The sequence below is a fragment of the Cannabis sativa genome, chromosome 2 (genome assembly GCF_029168945.1).
Source record: "Cannabis sativa cultivar Pink pepper isolate KNU-18-1 chromosome 2, ASM2916894v1, whole genome shotgun sequence".
In the NCBI taxonomy this organism is placed as follows: Eukaryota; Viridiplantae; Streptophyta; class Magnoliopsida; order Rosales; family Cannabaceae; genus Cannabis; species Cannabis sativa.
The window spans coordinates 90,740,130-90,759,609 of record NC_083602.1 but is presented as its reverse complement, the minus strand read 5'-3'; the positions used below and the strand labels follow the sequence as shown (position 1 = coordinate 90,759,609).

Sequence of the window (19,480 nt, the reverse complement as noted above, 5' to 3'; positions counted from 1 at the left end):
ATATATAGGGATGTACCATGAGTTTAATTATTCTATTCACAAACATAATAATATAAATTAATTAAGTATGACTTTTGTTCAGTTATGCTTTCTATTTTTTTTTTTTTTTTGCGTGAAAAGTCTTCCAAAACTAAACAAAGTGTTTTAAATATTTATTGGTTATTATGAATTACATTTATTATTAAGTATACATTTAATAATTTTAAGCTATTTGAAATTCGATTTAATTTAATATATAAATATTAGCTCAGAGTACATACATATTTTTATATGTAATTCATTTTTAGATTGTAATTTATGTATTTACTTTTTGTTTTAATTTTAGAACTGAGATAGATTAATGTCATGTTTGTATGTTAACAATTTATTTTAAAAGATTAGCAAAATGCAAATGTAAGGGATGTTTTCAACATTTTTATATAATTTAAGGGGAATTTTTGAAATAAAGAAATGTAAGAAAAACTCTACAAATGTCATAATTTAGGGGAATAAATTCTATTTATTATTATTTAAAACAAAGATCAGAAACGTAGATTTTGAGAGTAGGAAGAATTGATCTTATTATTTTACATTAATTTATTCCATGTTTCACTTGATGTCAAATAATGTTCAAAACAAAAATATAGTCAAAGTAACACTTCGTAATTATAAGTATAAAGCTTTATCCAATTTGACAATATATTTTTTTAATTATATTAAATAGCATTATATATTAAATTGGAAATCTAACTAAATATACTTAAATGTGACCCTAATTATAAAATTATTCCACCCATAATAAAAATTAAAATTTTAAGATTTAATTTTTGTGCATGTTTTCATTGCTCGTGTTTACTTTTGATAGCTTTTAGATCTCTAGTGTCGATAAGTTTTCGATTATTGGTGTCTCATGGTTTAAGATGACTAGTTTCGATTATTTTTTTGACAGTTTTTCGATGATTTTTTATTTGAATAGTTTGAAAATTTTCCTTCGATAGTTTTTCAATGGATTTTCGATTGTATATTGCTAAGTTGTACTGAATTAAATTTTGACATCTTTTCAGGCAGCAAGTGAGTTTGTGATGGCTGAGAATGAACCCTACCGATTGAGTAGTAACAGTCGAACTTGATATTAAATTACACAAATATCGATATTTAATAATCTTAAAAAAGTTAAACAAAATTAAGTATTCTTTAGTATATTTTTTTTTTCTATTCATAAGCTTAAAAAGGTTTCGTAATATGGTACGTGTGAAACAAACAACAGAAACCAAACCAGTAAGAATTACTACACGTGGATAATAAGGTCTTCATCTACAAATTTAATATACCACGTGAAGAAGAAGATTATAGAAAACAAAACACCTACCTCTTTTGGAAACTAGTGACCTATCAATTCTTTATTTTATTTTATTTAGAACAATGAATATGAGTAAATATATCTGTATTTTTTCACAAAAATAATTATATTTATCTTATAGAGTAATTATTAAAATTATTTATTACATAGACTAACTTTAAATATAGTTTCGAATTTGTACAAATAATATTTTTATAAAATATTTTAAATGAAACATAGGTTTTTTCAATCATGTAATTTTAGGATTTAATTAGTAAATTTTTTTTTACTATACAACCACTTTAAAGATTATTAAATCAATCATTATCAACATGTGTAACTTTTATAGGCATAACAAGATTTATTTTCTTCTATGCTTAATCTTTGTTTTATTAATTAGTTCTTTTTACAAGTATTATACGTGGTAATGATTCCAAAGAATGCCATTTTTTATTTCTAAAAATATGATCATAAAAAAAAGTTACTTTGGCAGTTGTATAAACCATTTTCATGAATTTGTTTGTTTTTTCCAATTTAATTTATAGTAATTATTATTAAGAGGAAATTAAATGACAAAATAGATTCTATATTTTTTCAAAGAGTATTGCTATTAGGTACCAGTGGCGCTTATGCGCACCTTCTCGACATATCACGTTACGATTGACTAGCGATACTTCCTAAAAACTATTATATTAAACTATGTGAAATTCGATACTTAGTTGAACCAATAGCGATACTGACACATAAGAGGGTAGGCACTACTAGTGCTCCTTAGCATTTCTCTTTTTCAAAATAGTAAAAATGAGACACTGAGTTCAATTTTCAATAATTTTATTTATAATGTGACCAATTTTAAGATAATTTTTAACACGAATTGATACAGAAAATATAATTTTGTCATAACATCTGGATAGGATTATTATTAAGTTTTATTTTGACAAAAAATTAATTTAGAGTCCTATTTGTATAATTTTAAAAAATACATATGTCTATTTTATCATTTAATAACTAAACACAAATAGTGTAATTAATTATTTTTTGTAAACATAATCTAAAATAGTATTTATCTTATTATATATATACTAATTATTAGTAGAATGCTGATTAATTTAAAATAAAATATATATAAAATGCATCCCTAATTATGAGTGCTATTAAAAAATTTATTATGAGTGCTCTTTAAAAGAAGGATTTCTATAAAAAACTACATAAACTAGTAAAAAAATTTACACGTGGATAATGTATATAAGAGGCTTCAACCATAAATTTAATATAGCACGTGAAGATTATTTTAAAAAATAAAAATAAATAAATACCTAATTCTTTTGGAAACTAGTTAGTAGTTACCTCATGTCCTATATCTTATTTTCTAGTGACGAATATTGCCCAGAAGTCCAGAACCAAATAAGTGCATATGTCAGAATACAAGGTTTCTTTTTCTTTTTTTTTTTTTTTTTAAAAAAATAACTCTAGATTGCAACTTGAAGATATTATTATTATTATTATTATTATTATTATTATTATTATTATTATTATTTAAATGAATAAGTTGAAATTTTTTAAGCCAATTTTTAATAGAACATTAAAATATTAAATTTGATGAGTTAAATTAAATTTATTTCTACCACACTCTAAAATTTATCCCTATTGCCACTTTTGTGGAGATAAGGTAGAAATTATTTCCCATGGAAACACTCTTCTTGACCTTTTTCACCTCTAATCAAAACCGAGATATCAATGATTTCTATCTCCAAGACTTAGAACAATTAAATAAGGAGGATTTCATTTTGCTTATTAGTATCCTTTAGCATATTTGAAATACCAGGAACAATACTCTTTTCAATAATCGATTTACTAACAATATGGATGTTAAAGATTTTGTAACCAGGTTTTTGTAGGACTATAAGGAAGCTCAAAATTTTAATGTAAAAGCAAAGGATTCTCCTGCAGGGAGACAACGTTTAAAAGCTCACACATCTACTTCTGCTCCTGCCATTCCCAACAACTGCATTTGTTTGAATGCAACCCTAGATCTGTGACAGTCAGTAGTCCCGTGATCCGTAAGGGAAAATACCGGGTAAGCTGTACAATCCCACATCGCCTGGGGAAGGTCAAGTGAGATGATTCTGAGAATGTGTAAGTATGGGACTACACAGTGTAAGAGGGCTTAAATGGATTGATTGGTACTACCTATATCAACAAGGTGCATCTTGTTTTTTCGGTAGCCCATCTCAAAAGAACTCCACAGTTAAGCGTGCTTGACTTGGGGCAATTTCAGGATGGATGACCTCTTGGGAAGTTTTCCCAAGAAGCGTGTGAGTGAGGACAAAGCACGTTGGAAACACTTGTGTTGGTCTGTTGGGTCAGTCATCAGTCCAACAAGCAGTCAGAGTGGCATACTCGTGTATAAGAGTCATTATTTCGTGGGTGTAAGGACCCAATGGAGGCTTGAAACGGGGATGTAACAAGATCAAAAGGCGCTAATAATAGGGCTAGGAGCAGCCATCAAAAAAGGCCCTAATCATGTTTTATCAGCTCGATCCATCTCTAAGCCAGGGGCCTCTTTGCCAATCTTTGCAGAAGCCCAATCTCTCCTGGAAGGCTTATTGTGGTGCAAGAACTCTCAGTTTCACCCCAGTTTAGGGGTTTCAGATTGCCTTCAGCTCATCACTAGCAGTTGGCAGGATAATCAACTCTCTCGAGTCTAGTTTCGATGATTCGTCAGTCACTCTCAAACTTCCCTAATGCCTCCCTGAAGCACATCTCTAGGACCGATAATAAAGAAGCTCACCTTTATGCTCGGGAAGCTCTAAGGCGTGATGAGGACTGATCTTGGAGAACTTAATTGCTCTCCATTCTTCGTGTTTGCTGCAGCTTGTGTTTTCTGTTTTCTCCTTTTCTCAGTTTTGTTGTAGCTCACTCAAAACAAATATTATTTATAATGTCTCATTATTATTAGTGTGACACTATAAACTACACTAACTATTTTTTTTATTGATTTTTAATATTTAAATAATATATTTATACTTAAATTTTTTGTATATTTATTATTTGTGATTATTTATAATTTAATAAAATAATATAATAATAAAAAATATGATTTTAATGTAATTTTAGTGTTGTGATTAGAATAGATTAAAATTTAGTGCTAAAATTTTATCATATTTTTTTTTTGTTAATTTAATACTAATAAATTTAACATTTACTATATTGGAGTTACCTTTAAGATCAAATAAATTCATTGTCATCCTATAATAGGTTATGTTTGGTAGGAAAGAGAGAGTAGGATGGATAGAAAATTTAGAAGTATAGTTGCTCTCATTTGTGTTAATTGTTTAGTGTTAAGAGTAAACTTGGAAGGATAGAGAGTAAAATAAATATTACAATTACTATTTTATTATTAAAAATACAATTATAAAAAATTATTTTTAAGGGTAAAAAGGACATTGAATATATTTTTTAATCTTTTTTTTTAAATTCTTTCATTTTTAGAGGAATTGAAAATTGTGTATTTAGAGGGTCTCCCTCTCTCTCTCCTTTCCATTCCTCTCTCCCGCTATACTGAAAATCCTAACTCGATCACTATATAATTTAAGTAATACTAATTAATACTTGGCATCACATGTATACATATGTACACAATAATATTAGTATACAAAATAATATTAGGGTTATATTATTCTAGAGCAATAATACAAATACAAAAACATAATACATGAATGTTTAAAATTTATTTCAAATAGATATGCTATATGGAATACCCTTGTTAGTGACGCCAGGCTCAGAAAAGGGCTTGAGAAGTTCATAAGACAAAATTCCAGCTCCATGTCTATTCCTTAAATTCTCATTATCATTCTTTTCATTAATGATACTTTCAATCTCGTTCATCCTCTTATTGAACCGATTAAAAGCTTCCGCTATAACAAGATTCGAGCCCCACGAGGGTTCCATCTTGTCTCCAAGATACTCTTCGTCTGGCGAGTGAGTAGACAACACGTCTAACACGGCCACAACTAGGCCTGCCTGTAATTGCGTAGGTAAGCACTTCAAAAGGGCATCTTCAGGACTATTTTTGAAGTGTTTCCACGCATCTAGGTTATACTCCTTCTCTTCTGACGGCATAACAGTTCTTGTTATGGTTGGTCGGTTAGGGAAATAGCCAGCGTAAGCATATTGTCCAAAGTTGACAGCTGCATGGTGAGCTGACGCTGTCCATGCCATGTTTGTGACAATGTCTATGAGGTCTTGTTTCGTTTTTAAGTCAGGCCACCCAGGTGCGTCTTTCTTGTCAGCGTGACCTACAGTTCTGATCTCTGTCCACCATGCTTGTAATTCTTCATCACGCTCTACCTCACTTGAGATAGGGTAGTAGTGGTTGACGTAGTCAGTAACCCATTGTTTGATGGAGCTCCATATGAGAAGACCGTCGTTGGCGTATGGGTAATCTTCAATTATTACTCTTACACCATGCTCACTATCCTTGTCCTCAACAGCCATTCGTCTACATGAATTTCAAGCTAATTATGATGAGATCATATAAATGAAAAGTATATAGTATAGAATTAAGTTTCAACATCCACTACAAAATAATTTTACTTTTAGTTGCAATAAAATTTGTACTTAAAAGTAAAATAATTGTAACTAAACATAAATCATCATTCCTATATTATTACTAATAAAAAGTCCATAACTAAAAATATTAATCACGAAAATCACAATTTTTTGTTAGTAAATGTGTTTTTAACCATAATATTTGTTGTGATTAAAATTAAATTAGTAACAATTTAAATACTACTTTTTAGTAATAAGTACTAATTTTTGTTGTGACTAAAAATAATATTTAGTCACAAAAAGTCTATCTACGTTATAACTACATAACATGATGTGACATATATATATCCAGGTCCCATATATCTTATTTTATATTAGAAATCTTTATTAGATACCATAAAATACTAAATAGCAATGTTCGAAATATAATTATCTTTTTATATGTTATAATTAAACAAATGTATACCTATGAATTAGGTCAGCTGGCAATGCTTGTAGATCGAATCGCCATTGTTTGTCGTACATGACGGAGCTTAACTCCATAGAATATTTTCCGGGTGCAAATGCTGTTTCGATGATACCACCTGCATTGATCAAACTTTCTCGAGCAAGAGCATTAATCTCCATTGTGTATCTAAAATGTGGCTTCAATAATCTATGGATAGGATGCATTGCACTCAATTGTCTATTTGTTGCAATTATGTACGGCTCAACTGCACAATGTGTTCTTAGCCTGCATGCATGCACCAATTTTCCACGTTAAAATAGAAAAAGTTATAGTAATTAATACATAACATATCACTTGTAGTAAAAAAAAAATATATATTTATTTATTTGTCAAAGTTTGTTTAACTAAAATTTATATCGCACAAATATTGTGACTTCTAAATAGGATCGGATCTGGGTTAAGAAAGATTAGGCTTAGCTTAAGGCTGGCCCTAAATTTAGTGGGTTATAGTAAAGAAAATATTTTTGGGTCATTATTTAGAAAAAAGATGTGGCATTTTTCATAATTAGTAAAAAAATGTGTAATTTTAAAAGAAGAATTTTTTGGGCCCGTGAGCTAGGTGGGCCCTAAGCACAGGCCTAGCCCACTTATGCCTAAGGTCGGGCCTTCCTACACTTAGGGTCCACCCAATTCAAAGCCCCGAAGACCAAAAAAAAATTATTTTAAAAATACCTATATTTTTTTAGTAGTTTTTAAAATACCACATTTTTTATAAGGGCCCAAATAATTTTGTTCATACTTAAGGTCCAATAAATCTCAGGGTTGATCCTGCTACTAAAATTATTTGGTATTGTTGAAATATTAAAATTATTTGTTGAAATATTAAAATTATATGTTAGTGATAATTTGTAACTAAATACTTTTTGCTTACAAGTATTTTTAATTATGAGTGAAAGTAAAATATAATTTTATTAGTAATGGTAAATACCAGTGACTAACGAGTTGATGAACACCGGAATCATGAGCAAGGACATGAGCTTTCGCGAGTCTCCAAAGCCAAAGATCGGTAGAATGCCAATTCATCGGGGTGTAAACTTCCTTCCATTGCGGCTTACCATCCATTGGTGGCCGAGTCAATTCAATGGCCAAAGGCAACAATGTACCATAAGGAGTCAAGAAAAAAAGTGTTCTTGATCCATACAAGGTTTTATTTTCCAATTCCCTTACTTTGCTAACATATGGTAATAATACATCATGGTAATCCAACATGAACAATCTTTTTTCTTTTAAAGCCTGCATAAATAAAATAAACATAACATTAGTATAAAAATTTCATTTTGTATTATTGCATTAATTTTTTGGACTACATGATTGTTTTCAATTAATTAATATGATTGAATTTGTATATATATATGTACCTCATTAATATTATTGTAGCCATATACTTTGATGAATTTCTCAACCAATTCTGTGGTGATTTTTGACTCTGGTGGGCCATAGATTGTGGGGTCAAGTTCACTTTTCAAAGGCCACTCCTGCATGGATTTTGGATAACATATATACCAATAAGAACAACTTAAAATATTCTATATTTATCCCCTAAAAAATTTTTTTAAAAAAAAAAAAATCAGTGATGTTACATGTTAATATTATAATTAGTGTAATTAAATATTGAGTCTCATATAATATTATTGGTGCTTTGTATCCTCCTCGCTGGTATATTAATTAATTTCATATAATTTAAGAAAATAACGTTTAAAGAATATCGCTAATAAATCGTAAAATACTATTTATAAAAAGTACTAAACACCATTGGCACTTAATAACAATACTCAATTTAATATAATAACTCCTAAAAAGTATTGTTAACTTAATTGCAAGATAACACATGTAAAAATACTAGCAATATCCTCACAAAAATATATGTATATGAAAAAGCATATATATACCTTAACCAATTCAATGCAGCAAGGGTTGAGACCGGCAATAGTTTGTCTACAAAACTCTTCATCTCTAAACCAGAAGAATTTGTCCTCTAAACATATACATAACAAAAAGAGAAAAAAGTAAAAACTAAAACAAATTTATAGGAAAAAAAACACAAGAAATTGTAATAATATACTTCTTCTTCTTTTGTAAATGGACTATTTAGAATTCAAAAATTTCAGATAATTTAAGAATATACTAAAATTAAAATTCAACTAGCTTATTAACATATTATTTTAATCTTGATTTTAATATCCTAACTTGCTCAAAATTAATTTTATGAAAATTTGTGACAATTCATAATTATTTTATGAAAATTTTATAAAAGTTAGAACTTACGAACCGAAAATACTAAAAATAACTCTATAAAACCCAAAAGAAGTTGTTACCTTGTTTGGTAACGGAATTTGATGGTTAATAAAAATATATTTTCATCAAAAAAACGATATAAACCGAAATTATTAAATACTAGTGCTTACTGTCCATGGTTGGAGGCTGCTGAAACTGTAAAAAATCATCAGCATCAGAAACAGTTTTGTATATTCTTGCATTGACATTTTTGATGGTTTGAATTAAGCTTTTTTCAGCATTAGAAGGAATTTTAATGCCTTCATCATAGAGAACATCAATGGCAGTGAAGTATGGGAAATTTTCATCAATTAAGACTTGTCTGAGTATGGGAATCACTGCATGTATTACTGAGTATACAGTCTTCAAACTAAAATTACTTTGCTTCACTTCTGCAAATTCTTCATCTCTTGGTACATAAAAATCACTAATCCTTGACTCAGATAATGGATCTGCATGTTAATTAATTCATTAATTAATATTGTAAAATTAATTATACATTTAGTACAAGCTACATATATTTAGAATCATTTTAAAATTATATATGATTAATTGTTAATAAGATTCTTCGGAATTTTTTAAATTAAAATAAAGAATATTGACGGCTAAAATATTTACGGTTTTAATTTTCCAAAAAAAAAAAATAATGTTCATTTTATGAGAAAATTAAAAAAGAAAAAGAAGTTAATAATACAAGCAAAACAATATAAGGTAACTTGTTATATATTCTTAGCTATTTTTTTTTCATTGTTTTTAATTTTCTTCATTTTTTTCATGAATAAACTTTTTTCAAAAAATATCATATTTTTGCACATATTAAAACTCAATGTATAGTTTCTTTTTTATTTAATCAATTTACAAAATGTGGAATCCTATATATATATGGCCTAAAAAGTATTATCTAATAAAAATAAATGGTACAAAATAATATTATCTTAAATTTAAAAAAAACAATACTTTAGAATATATATGAAAGTGTAGCTTAGTTAAAACGTATGTTTTATCTCAAAACTAATTGATAATAAACTTTATATTATCTAATAAAAACAAATGGTACAAAATAATATTATCTTAATTTTTTTTAAAAAAAAACAATACTTTAGAATATATATGAAAGTGTAGCTTAGTTAGAATATATATGTATATGTACGAGTAAAATGTATTTTTTTTTATCTCAAAATTAATTGACAATAAACTTTATATTAATAATATATAAGAATATGACGTGTATATATAATAATTTACCAGTTTCAGTTGGAGGCCGTCCGGTTCTACAACGCCTAGGATAAGGGAATTCTTTTGATCCGCCAAGAACAGGTCTTTTTAGGTCATCATTGTTGTCCGGTTGTCCGAGATCATTATACACATCATAATCATAAACTCTTTCATTCTTCTTCCTCTCTCCTTTTCCATCTCCTCTCAAGTTTTCCAATGCAATTTTTCTCAATTCTTTTATCCCACTTGGTGTTTGTGATGGTAGGTAACACTGTAAGTAATACATATTATTTAAATATTAATTAATTTATTTCATGTATACAGAAACAGAGCTAGACTTGAAATTTAAAGGGCCAAAAAATTAAAATTATGGCGGGCCAAAATTCGTGGAGAGATGTTTTTATTAGGATTATCGAAAAAATATTCACAAGCTTTTCACTACAAGAAAAGAGATTTTTGGGAACAACACCTACAAGGCGGACTTAAATCAACATGGATGGTTTAAACTGTCATTCCTAAAGGTTGAACAAATTTATTTGTATTTTAGGGACAACAAGTCGTTTCTATAATTATCTCTAAAGTATCTAAATCTACAAGGATGTCATACTGTCCTTGTAGGAATGAGAATATCGCTTTGTCCGTAGAGGTTAACTTCTATGGACAAAGTCATACCAAAACTCATTCCTATGATTAATTGTCAGTACAGTTTTTATTGATAATTTTCTAGATTATACTGAGGATATTATTTGGCACGTCGTTATATTTTGTTATTGATATCGATTTTCAGGCACGATCAAGAATGATTAGTCGCGCCAAATAATCTTCTGGAATAAATTACTATATACATCGCTCCTAACAGTTTTTATTGTAGTGTGAATTACTATACAAATTTAATATGATTAATTGTCAGTACAACTTTTATATTGACAATTTTTTGGACTATACTAGTGACATTATTCATAGTCATTGTAGAGATTGAAATGAATCACTACATACCTTATTAGAGAAGAAGACTCTCTTGTGTTGATCAGTAGGGACATCATGTTTGGACTGAACCCACGAGTTGCAAGAGAATTCAAGGGTGCTTGGTTCGGAGGGCAAGTCTTCGAGTATAATATTCTTTAAAAATATTTCTCTTTCGAAATCATTTTCGACGATTATAGCACCCACTTCTCCAAAATCTTTTGGTATGTCAAATTTCGCTTCGTATTTTACATCATCTGATGAAAATATGTTAAAGTCGGGTCTTTTTGGAAAACCTTTAACCGTTCGTTCTTTCCCCGTTACTAATCATGAAAAAAAGTACAAAATATAAATATTATACAATAAATGGAATATTTAAATAATTATATAATAAAATTTGGGACTATAAAGATAATAAGAGATGGTTTTTACAATCCTATATTCAAATCTAAATGTGAAAAAAAAATCACAATGAAAATGCTTGTGGTTAAAATCAATTACATAGTAAATTATATATATATATTTTTGAAATGAACATAGTATATATTATATTTGATATATGCCTCACATGATCAAATGTACCATTCATATTTATTAATACTATTTTTTTTTTTATTTTATTTTGATTTCCTTAAATTTCCTATATTAATTCCAACCACAATCTTTAGATTAAGTACTATTTGCTTCCTTATCTGAATCAATTCACTAGTTTCAGGTCCTGTCAATTTCATTTTTTTTTTCTGTCCCTATTTATTTTTTAAAAAAATTAAAATGCGTGTCAGTTATAAACTCACAAGTCAATTTCATGTATATATTATCTTCATTTCTAATTAAAGTTCATAATTAACACATCATTTAATAACTAAAATTAAAAAGAAAATATTTAATTATACATATTAAATTGAATATACATAAAAACATTGGCAGCATCACTTTCACTTCTATTGTAAGGGTGTTTCCTACATTACAACTTAATTTTAATTTTAATTATATGTAACAACGTATATAATTATTATAGTTGATATGAAAATTTTAAATAATTTACAGTGCTGAAAATAATATTTAAATAATGCGTAATTTAGTGAATTTTTATACGTGTTTTGATTAACTATTTTGAATTTTAAATTTGACAATATAAACATTTTAAAGTTTCGAAATTAATAGATCCCTAATATAACTACAATATTCAACGTAACTAAGCTAGGTAAGATCGATACGAATAAAAGTAATTCTAGCTCAACAAACTAATTACCTGGATCTTTTTGAGTACTAACAAGCTCAATACTTAAAGAGTTTAGCCCTAGAAGATCCTCAAGCCTATCACGTCCATCTTGGATTTTCTCAGACAATTCAAATCTCCAAAACTTTGGAGTCACACGTTGTACCGCCACACTAACCGAAACCCTAGCTGTATTCTTCTTCTCCATTGGAGAAAATAAAGAAGCTTTGATAATGTTTTTGGTTCCGGGAGATGATGATGATGATGATGAAGCGACTCGTCTTTTGGTTTTAGGTTTTACTGGAAATAGCCGAGAGTTGATACCGATAATAGCCCCGTTGTAGCCATGGATGAATGGCTTGTTCAAAATAACTAGGGTTTTCTCACATTTCAAATTTTGAACTACTTGATGAGGAGGCTTCAACATGTTTCTTATATATAATAATAAGGAAATGTTTTTGGGGGTAAAAGTTTTGTTTTGAGTTTTGGGGTCTGTCTAGTTTATTTGTGGTAAGATATCTATATATCTATATCTAGCTATCTCTATATATATATAAATTATATATAGGAGAAAAAGAAAAATGCTATTTAGATGATAGAATTGTCATACCTAACATTTTGAAAGCTACTACTAATAATAAGTAATCAATCTTATATATATGGAAGACTTTCTCGTCAATTAATTGCATGGTATATATACACGACTCCATATTATCTAGAAATGAAGGTTTTTTCAATTATGAATCTATAATTATTAGTTAGGATTATATACCAATTATTTATCAGTAAGAAGTCATATTTTTATGTTACAATTAATTGTGACTGCTAATTAATTTAGTTAGGCACCTCCTAGGTCATTCAAAGTGGTTAATCTAGTACTCTATATATATTAATATAGAAAAATTATTTAGGATTTTTACACTCTGAACTTTGTTATGTACCGAATTGTATCATGCAAACTATATATTTAGGCCATTAAAAAATTTAGTTCTATATTATTTAGATTGTTGAATTTAAAGATTTTTGTTCAATTTCATTCAATTTACTAGTTAATGTGGTACATGTACCAGATTGTATCCTCGAACTTTAATATGTATCAAATCGTACCATCTGAACTTTAATATACACCAAATCGTCTCCACTAAAATTTCATCTACATATGGTTTTCGTTAGTAAAATTGAAAAAATGTCCTTGAACCCAACATATCTAGTTCGGGGGTAATTTTTAACTGTTTTAAAAGTTTGGAAGCACAATTTAGTGCATATATAAGGGGTACTGGCAAAATGTCTCATCGTGTCGTGTTCGTGTCATATTTTATGTGACCCGTTTCGATATTTCGTGTCATGCATGTTGACCCATTTTTTGACTCGTGTCTAATTTTTTCAACCCTAACTCGACCCGTAAAACATCGTGTCGTGTTTATGTGAACCCACTTTAACCTCTTTTGCTATGATTGAAACCAGAGTTGTTGAGAAAATGATAAATTATAGGTTCTATTAGAAAAATTATATACATTTATGTATATAGAATTTGTTATATATATAATAAAAATTAAAATTTCAAAATATTTTTAATTTCAAATTAAAGAATAATAAATTTTAAATTTTTTAACTTAATAATTGAATCACTAAATATATATTTTTATATAATTATATTATATTATTAATAATTTTTTATTTTATTTTATTTAAAAAATCGTGTCGAATTCGTGTTAAACGAGTCGTATCGTGTTTGACCCGTATCTAATTTTTCCGATCTTAACTCGTAAAATTCGTATCGTATTTGTATTTGTGTTTGTGTTCGTATACCGTGTTGAAAACTGTTTTGCGACTCCTAGCTAATACATATTAAAGTTTGGATTGCAAAAATCTTATCACTCATTAATTCATAAATAGAGTTTTGAATAATATATTATGTATTAATTATAAGACACCATTATTGACCAACGTACGATTTGAGGTTTCTTCTCACGTTGGAATTGTATTTTGAGGTAATTGTCAAGTCTAGTTATGGACCACCTAAAAACAGCCATTCAATATTACTTTGTTTTTAGGGTTAGGGCAACTGCATGCATGGATTAATGTATTGTCTTTATTATGTACGATAAAGATATATTTGTAATGGAAATGTAGATTACTACCAAATCAAAAAACAACACGTGTATGGATAACGATTATTGCACGTTAAAGATATTTGCCATGGATCTTGTGTGTGAAATATATACAAGTGCATGTAGATATATATATATACTAGTAAAAAGTTACGTGCGAGGCACGTATACTAATTTTATGTTAGGTATTTTTTACTTTATTTAAAAAAATATAATTAACAATTAAAAAAAAATATTATAACTTATTAGGTGAGATTATTATTATGTATATCTAAATAATGTAATTTATAATTTTGACAATTAAAAGTATATACTGGATGTAATATATTATAGTGTTTAAGAAAACTTGATAATTTAAGTGTAATATGTTCTTAAGATAATTCAAAAATAAACTAAAAATTCATGTTCAAATACTAAAGAAAACACAACTTAAATGTGTGTGAAATAAAAAAGAAAATTAAAAATCAATCTCTAAATTATTGACAATTGAAGATAACATCTATCTAAAAGTTGTAGATAAAAAATCTCTTTTTCACAAATTATAATGTGAAATGTTTTAGTTAAAATACTTTATATATATATGGAATACTTCTAAATGGGTAATACCCATAGATGGGCAAAAAAATTAATAAGATAACAATCTAATAACCTTTTATGGCAAGTTTTTAATAATTATTTTTTAAAAAAAAAATTATATTTATTTTTTATAAAATTGGAAATAATAATTATAACTAATATTTTGAAAAAATTATAAATTATTTTTAAAAATTAATTGAAATTACTACTTTATAATTTTATGAAATTGTGAGTTTATTAATAATTTATTATTGTAAAACTAAGAATTATTTACATGTATATTAATGTATTTTTTTTAATAGGAGAATAAGAGCTGGATTGTGGAATCCAATTGTCTTAATATTATTCATGCTCTTAAAAATAAAATGCTACAATATTTCTTAGTTCTTACTTAGGGTATCATTGTTAGAGAAATATTATTATCATCTAATAATTTTTTTGACATTACCATGCATCATAGAATAACTAATGAGGTGTTGTTCATTATTTATATTATTAGGATTGGAAGATCATGATAATCTTGTCTAGGGGTCAAGTATAATTTTTTGTGCTGAAATCCTTGTGTTGACAATTGTCATTATTCAATAATGTTTATGACTCTTTTTTTCTTCGTTCATTTTTTTTTTGTTAAAATTTTCTTCATTGGTTTTGTTCTTATATATTTTGGTAAACTCAAGTATTTTTTAAAAAATAAAAATAGATAAATGATTGTTAATTATTATGAAATTAAAAATTTTAGGTTTAGAAAAAATCTTATACATTTTATATATTACAGCTTGAAGCTTAAAATTATTTTTTTTTTTTTGTTCTCAGTAATGTAATTTAGAATTCTAGTTTGAAGAAATTTTAATAAAAAGATAAATAATATCAGTTCAAATATTAATGAAATTTGTTTTATTTTTATTTTATTATATATAAATAATATTTTATTATTTTATTAAATATAAATAAAAAAGTCACCCATAAATTTCTCATAATTAGCATCAAATATCAGTTCAAATATTAATGAGATTTGTTTTATTTTTATTTTATTATATATAAATAATATTTTATTATTTTAGTAAATATAAATAAAAAGTTACCCATGAATTTCTCATAAACCAAGAAATTCAGTTATATAGGCACACTTTATATAGAATAGATATATATGTCTCAGTCAGAGAGACCGTACATCTAATTGTATAAGCATGAAACAAATCACGCTTTGCGTCCGGTTATATTTTATGTATCAATAATTAAGTTATAAAAATATATAAAAATTGATATCTTCAAAAAAAATTCTATTAAATTTTTTTATAATTTTTATAAAAAAAAATTAATATTGTAGAAAAGTTCATTATAAGATTTCTTATCTAAAAAAAAACAGCAAAAAAATATTTTAAATGTTATAGTAAAATAAAAAAAAATAAAGGTTAGAAAATTCTCACACAAAATAAAGATCTAAAAAAAATAATTAATAAATCTATAGAAAACTCATCGTATGATTTGAAAATTGTTATCATTCAAAGTCGATGTCATCACCGTATCTCACTTGTAGTCGTCACTACATTCAAAGTCGCTATCATTATCGTATCTTATTTATAATTATAAGTTTTCTCTGTACATAATTATATCCTTGAGTTAATTAACTACAATTTTTTATTTTTTTTATAAATAAGTGAATGATTTTATTTTAATAAATTCCTTCCTTGCCTCATTATATAATTTTTGACTTAAAAAAAGAGAAAGAATATTTTTTTAAAGAGAAAGAATATTGTATATAAAAAAAAAATATAGGGTATTAAAAGACTAAACTAAAACCAAAATAGAAATAAAAAAATATTAAAAATTGAAAAATCCTCATCAAGAAAAAAGATTTTATAAAAAAAAATTGACAAATCTATGAAGAAAAAAAACTCATCATATAATTTGTGGTCTAAAAAAAGGGAAATAAATGATATTGTCAAACGATATAGGATAATAAAAGACTAAACTAAAACCAAAATAAAGATTAACAAATATTAGAAATTGAAAAAATTCTCACCGAGAATAGAGATCTCGAAAAAAGTTGACAAATCTATAAAAAAAATTATCATATAATTAATTTGTGATCTAGAACAGAAAGAAAAAGAAGAGTTATTGTCAAATAATATAGGATTATAAAAAACTAAATCAAAATAAAGATCTACAAAAATAATTGATAAAATTGAATAAAACTCACCATATAATTATAAATGAAAAGAACTGTGAGAATATAATACCTCAAAATAGAGATCTACAAAAATAAATGATAAAATTGAATAAAACTCACCATATAATAATAAATGAATAGAACTGTGAGAATATAGTACCTAAAAATAGAGATCTACAAAAATATAAATGATAAAATTGAATAAAACTCACCATATAGTACCTCAATAAATTTATAAAAGACTATATATTGATATTTTCTTAATTGATTTTATGAAATATTGGGTTATTTATTTATTTTTTAAAATTCTTGAATTACACGATTAATAAGTTTTTGATTTGAGATACAATTAAATTTAGTATATTTTTTTTTAAAAAAAATCTATTGTGTTTTTTATTTAAAAAATTAAAAAAATGAGAAAATAGATAAACATGTTTTAAATAATTAAAAATGGATAAATAGATTTAAAATAATTAGAAAAAATAAAAACAAATAGATAATTAGATTTTAAGCCATTTTAGAACGTCACGTCACCATCTTATACATTTTCTTTGTATAGATATATAGATTGGTCTTTATTATTTAAACATGATTTAAGACTGGCTCTCATAAAAGAATTAATTACTTAAGTTTAACTCTCAGTCATTTAAAGGTGACTGACTGTTGATTGTTAAGTAAATTGTCACATAACAATTATTGATTGGTCCACATCATTAAATTTTTATTTTTATTTTTAATAAAATGAGTTCAAATATACCAATAAAAAAATAATACGTAAATAATAATTTGACATTTAACGGTCAGATATTTACAGAGTTCAAAAAATATAACTTAAATATTTATTTATAATCAGGAATTAAAGTTAAGTATTTATACCGTAAATCACTCTTTATATTATTTATGTATTTATATTAACACTTGAAATAAAACAGATAAACATTTTCTTTATAATATATAGGACCACTTTTTTGTCCTAGAATTACATTAACAAATAATATAAAGATTTATATGTCTTTGTCTATATAAAATTTATCTATTTAATGATTTTTTGTTAGTTTAATAAAATATTTTATTAATATAAAAATATTCTGTTAAATTTGAAGTAAAATTAATTTTATAAATATTTTTTTGTAAAATCAAAAAGTGTATTGCAATAAACCAGACCAATTACAAACTAGTAGAACCTTTTAAAAAGGCCTAATGATCTATACAAATCTCACCTTAGTTTGACATGAGATAATCAAACCAAATTTTATCTTCTCTTCTAACATGTTTAGGCCAAATCAATAAAATTCTACTTTTAACACTTCCAATGATTCTTTTTACAAATATATTTAATTTTGTTAGCTTTTGAGACTACAAAACCTTATTTCGAGTTCACCACAAAGGGTAAACTAAAAAAGCTCAGATGGCTAAGAAATAGCTCCTTCTAAATTTACTCATCTTTGATCAAGTTATTCATGTAAAAAGTACAATAAGAGTGCTAGAACGAGTGTGTCATTCCATCCACTCCTTAGCAGCACTTAAATAATTCATAATCACAGTGCAATTAAGAAAGGGGTAGTTGATGTTCAGATTCCAAACCACACAATAAAAATGTCGACTCATGCACAATATTAAATTTAATCAATCTATCTTGTGTTTCAGCCTGATCAATCAACCAAGAAATGACAGCATGTTTTAGACTATTAAATCTATTTCATACTTCATTGCTCCATCTAACTCTTTCATTTTCTGGATGAATCAAACGATATCCATCCTAAATATTGTAATGCTCTATTGGAAGATGATGTGCTCTATTAAATGCTGAAATACATCCTTGACAACAACTACTTTCCTCCAGTAAGTAGACCCACCAATCTTCATTTTTTATGTACACACTATTCATTCAGATATCTTGGAATTCCGAATAGTTCAAAAAGAATATTTGAGGTATAGATTGTAGGATTCTTGCGGAGAAAATTGCGAGTAGAATTCGTTTATGGAACTCCCAAAATCTCTCTTTTGCTGGTAGAACAATGCTCATTAATTTAATTCTCATTTCCATACATATACGCATTGGTCCCAAAATTCTTCCCAAGAAAGTTTTATATCAGAACAATTCAATTTGCATGTCTTACTTTGGAAAGGCATATCAAATTTTTCGGGTACTGAGAAGCTTAGTTGGAGCATTGTTTGTACCCCAAAGCATTCAGGTGGTTTGAGAATAAGAGATTTCATGTTATGAAACAATGCGACAATAGGAACGTATGTTTGGGCTGTGGCTTCGAAAGAAGATAACTTGTGGGTAAAATGAATCTATAATGTTTACTTGAGGAGCAATGATTGGTGGAATTACAGAGCACCAAGTAAGCTGGTATTGGAAGCAAATTATTTCAGTCAAAAAACAAGTTTAAAGAAAGAATTGATATTCAATCTTCCACTCCAAACCAAAGTGATCAGTCTGGTCCGCGATTCAAATGTAGAGACCAATTCCCATCTCTTCTTAAGTTCAATCAGTTCAGCTTGCCTTTAAGAGCTAAAGTTGTAGCTGTCCTAGAAGACCTCAACAATAATAGGGAGACTTACTAAAATG

General features: G+C 26.8%; 2 protein-coding genes across 4 annotated transcripts in view; one reads left to right on the top strand and one right to left on the bottom strand.

The window, feature by feature from the left end:
* The window catches only part of LOC115719620 (beta-glucosidase 12), a 102,610-nt gene that overhangs the window by 47,982 nt on the left and 35,148 nt on the right, over window positions 1-19,480 (top strand). The window lies entirely within an intron of this gene.
* LOC115719612 (linoleate 13S-lipoxygenase 2-1, chloroplastic) lies at window positions 4,966-12,651 on the bottom strand. Of its 3 annotated transcripts, none has more exons than XM_030648714.2 (9): window positions 12,082-12,651; window positions 10,863-11,152; window positions 9,897-10,137; window positions 8,783-9,103; window positions 8,267-8,352; window positions 7,736-7,852; window positions 7,306-7,610; window positions 6,336-6,602; window positions 4,966-5,819 (listed from the first exon to the last, which is right to left on the bottom strand). In XM_030648714.2, the coding sequence occupies exons 1-9, from the start codon at window positions 12,473-12,475 to the stop codon at window positions 5,054-5,056; spliced, it is 2,787 nt and encodes a 928-aa protein (XP_030504574.2). In that variant the 5' UTR covers window positions 12,476-12,651; the 3' UTR covers window positions 4,966-5,053. The 3 variants fall into 3 exon arrangements, with proteins under 3 accessions (XP_030504574.2, XP_060966998.1, XP_060966999.1); XM_061111015.1 differs by having other exon boundaries at window positions 7,736-7,849; window positions 12,082-12,595; XM_061111016.1 differs by lacking the exon at window positions 7,736-7,852 and having other exon boundaries at window positions 12,082-12,595.